Source organism: Echinops telfairi, unplaced genomic scaffold (assembly GCF_000313985.2).
Source record: "Echinops telfairi isolate 266 unplaced genomic scaffold, ASM31398v2 ScPeMD7_6;HRSCAF=24_0, whole genome shotgun sequence".
NCBI classification, from domain to species: Eukaryota; Metazoa; Chordata; class Mammalia; order Afrosoricida; family Tenrecidae; genus Echinops; species Echinops telfairi.
In genome coordinates, this window is record NW_022103902.1 from 9,582,053 (window position 1) to 9,591,234 (window position 9,182).

The following is a 9,182-nucleotide window of genomic DNA, read 5'->3' on the forward strand; positions in this document are numbered from 1 at the left end:
AATGCATTAATGATGAGCAGCAATCCAGAAATGCACGGAATACCAATATTTAACATGTTGATGAAGCACTGGAAGCACTCACTCATCTGTGCAAAAATATCTGGTCAACCTCCTGGAGGATTTATAATTGCACCCATTCCAAAAAAAAAAGGTGACCCACAAGAATATGGAAATTGTTTAACAATATTTAAAATATCACCTGAAAACTAAAGTTTTGCTGAGTATCATTCAGCAACGGTTACAAGAGGGGCTTCCATAAATTCGAGTCCAATGCATATGGGGACTTGGAACATGTTGCTGATGGCAGCTGGATCTTGGCTGAAAGCAGAGAACACCAAAAAGATATTTCCTTGTGTTTTCTTGATTATACAAAGGCATGTGACTGTGGATTCTAACTAAAAATGGATAACCTTGAGAAGAATGAAAATTTCAGAACACTTAATTGTGCTCGTGTGGAAACTGTGCATACCACAAGAACTAGTCATTCAAACAGAGCAAGATATCCTGCACAGGTTAAAATCAAGAGAAGTGGGCATCCGACTTGTACCTTGTCACCATACTTATTAAATCTGTATGCTAAGGAGGTAATCCAAAGAACTGACTCTATGACGAAGAAAATGGGACTCGGACGTCTTAGCAACAACTTGTGATGTGCAGATGATGAAGGCTTGCTTTCTGAAAGCTAGAACTTGAAGCACTTGAAGACCAAGAACTACAGCCTTCGATCTGGGTTGCAACTCAATGTAAATAGAACCAAAATTCTCGTAAGAGGACGAAGAGGCAACATCATGATAAATGGAGAAAAGGTTGAAGTTGGCATGGATTTAATCTTGCTTGAATCCACAATCAATGCTTACAGCAGCAGCAGCAGTTAAGAAATCAACGATGTACTGCATTGGGCAAATCTGTTAGACCTCTTTAAAGTGTTGAAAAGAAAAGACGTCGCTTTGAGAACTAAAGCATGCTGCACCCAAACCACGGTATCTTCAATTACCCCATATGAAAGGTGGGCATTACATAAGAAGACGGAAGAGGAATCAATGCATTCGAATTATGGTGCTGGCGAAGAAGGTCGAAAGTACCCTGGACTGCCAAAAGAACATGCATGTCTGTCTGGGAAGAAGCAGAGAACGAGTACTGTTCCTTAGAGGCAAGTAGGGTGAGATCATCTCACGTACTTTGACTAGCAGGAGAGATCAGTTCCCAGAGAAGGATAGCATGTTGGGAAAGTAGCGAGGCAGCGAAAGAGAAGACTTTTGCTTGTCATCCTTGTGGGCCACACTTCTTTCAAGACAGCTCGGGTTGTTCTTAGAGCAGTCCATGATACTTTCATTATTCTTTTTCAGCACCACAATTCAAACGCATGGTTCCTTCTTCAGTCTTCTTATTCCATGCACAATTTCCATAGGCCGTTGAGGCAAGTGAAAATACCCGGGCTTGGGTCAAGCACATTGAAAGCAGTCTCATGTCTACATTGAGGGGGCTATCAATAATGGTTGCATAGCACAAAGAGTATAAACAATGGCACTGAATTATTCATGTAAAGTTGTTGAATGAAAGAATATTTTGTCTTATTGTTTTTGCAACAATTGAAAAAAATTACACGAAGAACAAGGAGTACAAGGAAGAAGAGAATGTTCTCACACTGATTGTGACAATGATTGTACAAGTCTTCTTGATATGATTGAACTGTTGAATTGTACGATATATGGATGCAGTGCCAATTAAATTGCTTAAAAAGTATCATGGTTAAAGCATTATTAAAGGACATATCTGGGTTTAAATAAACAGAGATGCATGGCAATCTAACTCTTTGCAAATTTCTAAGTTTTATTACTGAAGCATTTAGACCAAGCTTCCCTAACTAACAGAGAAAGAGCATGAGGGATATCCAGAAACCCTTCCTAGTAGTCCTTCAGGCTGCTTGTCCCAGGTCTCAGTTTGGATTATTCCTGGCAGGGCAGTCAGTACACCTTGAGTAGATCCCACCAAGCACACACAAAATATATCTCACACACCAAGATTTCACTGTACAGAAGTCTGTCTAAGAATGATATGAAAGAAAATGGTGTACCAAGGGCTTTGGAGCGAGAAAATTCTGGGTTTTAACCCCGAATCCCATGCTCTCATGAAGCATGCCGTTGGCCCACAACCTCTCTGGATCTCTTATTTCTTCCTTCCTGAAGTAGAGTTAGTGATGCCGAACTCTAAAGCTATTGTGCAGGTAAAATGTGCACAGCTCGAATAGTTCTTGTACAATGGGAGTTTTACACGAATTGATGGAAATAACATTAGTGCTTGAAAAAAGGTCAAACACTTTGAAAGTAAATTTCTTTTTCATTGCCATTAGTGAATGTTGACAAGTGCTTTATCAAGCTGAAACTGTTCAATCATTACTTCTCCAACTAAATACTATTTAGAAGTAACTAAATTCACTTTTCAATTGAAATTATAAAAAACTAAAAATATGCAACCCCCTTTCATTTTATGAAATGTGACCTCTCACATTTCAATAGGCATGTGTTTGAGACACCAGAGAAAAACTTATCAGTGAATGTTGTTAAATTGAAATACATCCTAAAAATGGAATACTATGATACAGCCTTTGTAAGGACCTATATTAAGTTCTTATTTTGATTTTAAGTTTGTCCAGCGATTTATCTTTGGGACATTTACCATTCTATTTAAACCTTCAGACCAAGATACTGAAACTTTCTCTGGAACTTCCTAAGGAGTACAGCTCCAGAGAGTGCAAGTCACGTCCTATTTATTACAGATCAGGATGATGTCATGGTAGTTTTCCAGCAGATGGCGGAAGCTTCCTGAAGAAGGTTCTAGCACATATGGCAGTGATGGAGTTGGCACAGATTTGACAAAATCTAGTAAAGTGTTTACATAGAGTCTAGTAAAGTGTTTACATAGAGTCTCAATCAGGAGGGGGAAAAACGAGGCTTTCTACTCTTGTAAAGAGTTACAGTCTTGGAAACTCACAAGAGCGGTTCTAACCTGTCCTATATGGCTGCTATGAATTTGAATTTACTGAAAGGCAATATGTTTGAATGTCTCAATATTGGTCCTAGTATCATGAAAAGTTGTAAGGTTCTCAGCTTTATAATGAGCCTGGAAACTTCCAGCAGCCATCCAGACTCCAACATTAATTCTCTTTGTCACCTTGACATAGTTCACATCTTGGCGCCTTAGTTCCTGTAAGCATAAAATAAGGCTGCAACATTTTGAGATATTTCCTCAGTAGAATTGAAGGATATTATAAGTTCTTCTTTTTTCAGGAAATTTTGAGGAACTAAGTACACAGTATAATTTCAAGACTGTAAAGAAAAAAAGTCTATACTTCTTTAGATATAGAGTATGAAAATTGTATAAAATATACTAAAAAATGAATTGGAGTAATCTTGGATTGGTTTGTGTGTTAGGTAGGTTTATTGTACCAACCTGGTCAATAAACACATGTAGGATTAATAAGGTTGCAGTTTAATTGAAGGGCAAAGAGATAAATGTCTCAGCAAGCCTCACTTTATGTCTCTTGCTCTCTGATGATCAGACCAGTGTGCAGCTGCCTTAACTAGTACTCTGCCTCAACTTTCAAGCTACAATACCTGTGGGATACCCAACCCATGGACCGTGTTGCTGTAGTTTGAGGTTCATTCAAGACCTGCTTCTCCACACTGCTGGTGTGTACATCACTTGAGCTGAGGACTGTCGGACCCTGGCTGACTGATGGTGACCTGCCCTACTGTTTGCTGCCTCTGGCTGGACTGTCTGTGTTGCTCTACAGAAGACTCAGCTGTCTGCTTCCTTGACTTGCACCTGGAGGCCCTCGTGAGTTGAAGGACTGCCAGTGTATTAACTGTCTCATGGAAGTGAGTTGAACTGAGCCTTCTGTACTGTTCTGTGGACTAATTAGCTGTTTATTTCTTCGTGTTGATATATACATATAGATATATATATATATCACAAGTGTCCTGATTTTGTTTCTCTAGAACCCTGTCTAACAGAGTTTTGGACTATAGATGGATTATTTTGAATTCCTTTTACTTTCTTGTATTGTGGCATTATTTATCTTAATGATTATTTTCATAATAAAAAAGTCAGAAACAAGACTATTGATAACATTAGCATACAAAAATAATCCAAAGATATTAAAATCCCTGAAACAATTTACAACTTAATCTGCAAATGATTTCTGCTTTATTCTAGTATCAACATTTCAGTGACTGTAACTCTCAAAGACTCAGAATACCATGTTGCTGGTTCAAAATATAGTCTTTTTCCAAGTGTTTCACATGCTTTGTGCTGTATACATTTTGCATTTGAAAATTCAAAATGATGTTGTTTCATGGCACTTGATGTTACATGTTAATCTAAGTCTTGATAAATGCATGCAAATTTGATTCCCTTCCAACTCTAACATTTGGAAATGTACACTAATTCTCCTTTGGAACACAAGATCATTTAAAATATAAATGACTACCCTGAAAGAAAGCTTACCTGGTTGAAACACATTTTCAGCTTTGTGTTCATGTGCTCTGGGCATTGCTCCAACTGTTTTTGTAAATGATAATAGAACAAGATATTAACTTTTAGAGAACAAACTGTCCATAACGGAGTTATAAATTCAAGTACATGGTATTGAAAAGGTCTAGAACTGGTCAACCTTAGTACAGGGGGTCTTTTAAGCCACAGCCTAATAAAATCAATTAACTAAATTATACCTCCCATCATTCCAAAAAGGATTAAGGCAGCTTAATAAAGGAAACATTGCTAATGCAATTCGAAAGATTAAAAAATCAAGATAAAGAATAATTAAAAGGAAAATATTAAACATTTAAGGGGGCCTGCCAAGAATACAGTTGGGATCTGACTTTCTGGAAAGGCAATGCCAGGTTATGGAAATAGTTTCTTTTGGAAAAATTAGTACAAGCCTGGTACCAAGAGTCACTGGCATACGGAGTAATGTTTAATGCCATAGACTGGCAAAGGTGACCTGGAAAAAGCCTCTTATAGAGAAGAAAGTGGTCCAGGAACGAGCCCTTAGACAAGACGACATTTAAAAACCAAACAGACAGAGAAGGAGTTGCCAACACAGAAAATGAAAATATAGATAAGCAGGGAAACACAAGAATGAGGAGAGCGTGTTATCACAGAAACCGGACGAAGAACATGCTTCAAGAAGGGAGAAGTGGCCAGCTGGTTGAAAGTTTCAGAGGTCAGAGAAGATAAGTAGTGGTTTTTGAATTTGTCAGCATGGAGATTACTGGTGATACTGACAAGAGCAGTCCTAGTTAACTGTTACCAATGACTATTAATTAGCAAATGAAAGATATTGCTCCAGATCAGACTGAGGTACATAACATCTCTGATTCATTATTGGAAGCTCTTTTCACTGAAAGTCTTCCCAGGTTCATCCATCATTCCCTCAGATAACCACCAGCATATCAGGGACCCAGGGACCCACCTATCCTGGCACTGGGAGCTTCCTCACTGCGAGTAAAAGTGATAGTTGGCCACGTGCCTGCACACTTCACTCAGCAAGCCTCTGCTGTGGCCTTCACACCCACTCCTCCTCCCAGCTCCTCATACAAGATAGAAGTGTCTCTAAGGAACAGAATATCTATTTTTGATAAAGGGAGATAAGTCAGGTCCTGTGTACTATTTCTTTGGATCTTTGCAGCTGATTTTTGTCAGCCCATATTATCTTTTCCAGCCATATTTAACCCTTGCTTACATGGTATCAAATGCAGCTTCAATTCTGAACTATCCAATTGATATCGAGCTCTTCATTGTCAGTCACTTCAGCCATTCTGGGTCCTTTTAAAGGTATGTTTTACATTTTTGCTTCACCGAGGAGTAAATGCATGCTCCCCTGTCAGTGTCTCAGAGTCTACACTGGTCAACTTACCTCCGAACTTGTTACAGGGTCCTCCACAAAAATGCAGTCGAATTCTGGTGATAGCTGATATTCAGGGAAAAAATACTGCAGAACCTTCCTAGGAAAACAAGCAGAGCAGAATTAGGATGATATAGCTCTCGCCTATTAGAACCAGTTCCATTCCTGGGTGTCAAGCCTCCTGGCAATCCTTGTTTCCTCCATACTTGATTTTCCACTGGCATTAAAGTCGTCTTCAGAAAGCAGAGACTGGCAAGAAAGGTGGGTAGGGCTAAGAGAGAGCAATCGGACGGATCCTCCTGCGTACGAAACCATTCCGTACCTTAACTACACCAATGCGGACATCTTGAATGCAATACTATATTTCAAATAGTAACAACAGGGAGAAATTGAGTATAGGATGAGTGTTATGTCTTACAATGATTGTGAATCTGAAACAATCTCAAAATTGCAATTTTTTCGACAGGAAATAAGCATCCAAGCATGGACTCCCAATGCTCAGAAATCTGTAACACGCAGTCCAGTAAAGTCATCTTGCTACCACTTGCTCGTTCTTTGCCCTCCACACAGATTGTGCCCATGGCAAAATGGCTAGGGTAACACTTGGGCTAACTATGGGATGTCTCATTTTCTTAGGAAAACCAAAGCAATTAAACTTCCAGAGCAATTCCTCTTACTGGGACCTCTGGAGAAACTGGTGGCATCCATTTCTCTGAGTGGTGCTTAACTTTTCCAAAAGGCAGCAGTACCCTACCTGCTCTAGTGTGACAGCTTCCTCTAGGGTAAATCGTCTAGACCACATATTTCATTGCTGTGAGAATCTGAAATCTAGTTATGTGTAGCCACCATGCTTAACTGCGCATTGAGGGCTTTTATGTTGAAGCTTTCCACGAGTCCCATGCATGATCTCAGAGGGATTTACAAAACAAATTCATGTGGCATACCAAAGGTAAAATAGCTAATTCTCATGCAACTTACATTTACATTCCTAGCACTTCACTGTTATTTTTTTGTATAAATATTCATTTAAAATTTCAGTGATTCAAATAAAAAATAAAAAATTCTCAACACTGTACAAATATCACACGCACACACACACACATACTTTCCACTCTATACACCCACTCTCTCAGAACTACTTACCTGGTTGAAAAGAAGATGAGTAAGACTGGGGCCAGGTGAAAAGGTGTCCGTAAGAGGAACAACACCACATGGCAAAAGAAGTAAAAGCGACAACAGGAGTCCCCAGGGAAGGAGTACTACAGTTAGTTTGTCGAGGTAGAAGGGGTCACTGCAGTTAGTGTGTTGAGGTAGAAGGGGTAACTACAGTTAGTTTGTTGAGGTAGAAAGGGATATCTACAGTTAGTTTGTTGAGGTGGAAGGGGTAACTACAGTTAGTTTGTAGAGGTAGAAGGGGTCACTACAGTTAGTGTGTTGAGGTAGAAAGTGTTAACTACAGTTAGTGTGTTGAGGTAGAAAGGGATATCTACAGTTAGTTTGTTGAGGTAGAAAGGGGTAATGACTTTTACTTGAACCATTCCTGTTTTTTCTCTAAACAAATGTCCTTTCCATCACGATGGGGTTCAAATGGTTTCTGAAGGCTGATCCTTTTAATGGTGGACACACATTCAGTTGTATTTAGATTAGTAGAGCATATTCGCAATCTCTAAATAATCTCCTCTTAAATGACATTCTTCCTGTAATTGGGAAATACCAGCAAGGAAGCAGGCTATCAGAACACTGAGTAATGTATGTTAGGAGGGTAATGAAGATATAGTCCCATGTGTGCCAAGAGAAGAGGAGGCCAAAAGGAAGCAGACATTAGCCAGTATCACGGACATGGGGGAACATGAGAGACTATTCCAAGCTCTGCATGTGGAGAGCTTAAGCATTTTCCTTTGACAATGAGTCCCCTGGGTCAAATTCAACTGTCCTTCATAAAGTGTTGTAAATGTCCTAATCATAAAATATATACTATACACACACACACACACACACACACACACACACACACACACACTCCATCCTTCCTTAGCATTCACTCCCCACTATCAGGCCTAAGCAGGTTCCCTGCAGTTTCCTCTTTTGTCTTTCTGTCTGCACGATGCTGTGTTTAGTCCTCTCTTCTCTCCTTAGAATTGCTACGACACAGTCTCTCCCCCGAGAATTCTGTATCACACACTGCCTAACGTGGAGGACAAATTACTCAGCTTTTTTCATTTTCCAAATACAAACACACAGGCATTCTTCACCACCAAAATGAATTCAGGGAAACTGCTGAAGATATGCCAAGTCAAAAAATAAGGGTCTGACTATGGATGTTTAAGAACTTAAAAAAATGTATTAACTTATTATGGTGAGTCCTTTGCTTCAATGACATCCTTCAGGGATGTTTCTTTGTTCCGTCTCCTCTCTTAAATTTTGGGTTTCCTTAAGGACAGACAAAAGGGTGCTCTCTAAGCTATGAAGGATCTTTAAAGTAGACAGGCAAGGATGCACTCACAGCAAAACCATAGGAATAAACCAGTGTTCATTCACTACTACCCACTCTAGTGAGTCCTGTACAGTCTGAGGAGACTACTGAACCGGGTGCTACTCCCACTTCAAGGGCACCCTCATTCCACCTAGAAACAGCCTTTCATTTGGCACATACATTCACAATTCCACCCCTCCACCAGCATACTTGATCATAAAGTCAAGGTTTTTTCTTTGTTTAAGATTGTTTCTCTTCTCAAGAACTCAAATATCAAGCCCCTGGCACATCTTCCTGGAAAGCTGTGGTGGTTCCAGGCTCCATGCAGGAGACCATGTTGGATTCTTGGTCAGCACACCAAAAAAATCTAATGGAGGTGCGTGTGTGTCGCTATGATGCTGAACGAGTTTCAGCAGAGCCTCCAGGCTAAGATGGAGCAGGAAGAAAAGCTTGGTGATCCACCGCTAAAAATCCACCAATGAAAACCCCAGGGAACACAATGTTCCAATCCATTGTGATGTGGAGGACTGAGCGACGTTTTGTTCTGTTTGCTGTGGGGTCGCCATGAGTCAGAGACGTGTGTCAATGACAGCTCGCCACAACAAACCTCGTTCAGAGCTGCCCTTTGCATTTAGGTCCTTGACGATGATACACCTCTGAGTTGGATTGCTATAGAATCTATGTCCAAATCTGGAAATTTGAACTGGCAGCGTGTAAGGTTCAACTAGATTAGCTAGAAACTAAATAAACACTGCTGTATAAATAAAGGATAAGTTTCAGCTAAGTGCACAGAGTTCATTTTTA

The 9,182-nt window shown here is 39.8% G+C and overlaps 1 protein-coding gene across 1 annotated transcript in view; it reads right to left on the reverse strand.

Annotated features, from left to right (window-relative positions):
* The window catches only part of MORC1 (MORC family CW-type zinc finger 1), a 193,941-nt gene that overhangs the window by 10,927 nt on the left and 173,832 nt on the right, over nucleotides 1–9,182 (reverse strand). Inside the window, exons 26-27 of the mRNA XM_045286149.1 lie at nucleotides 5,918–6,005; nucleotides 4,507–4,560 (exon numbers count right to left, since the gene is read on the reverse strand). Of these exons, the coding sequence (XP_045142084.1) occupies nucleotides 4,507–4,560; nucleotides 5,918–6,005 (142 nt within the window). The remainder of the gene's footprint in view (nucleotides 1–4,506; nucleotides 4,561–5,917; nucleotides 6,006–9,182) is intronic.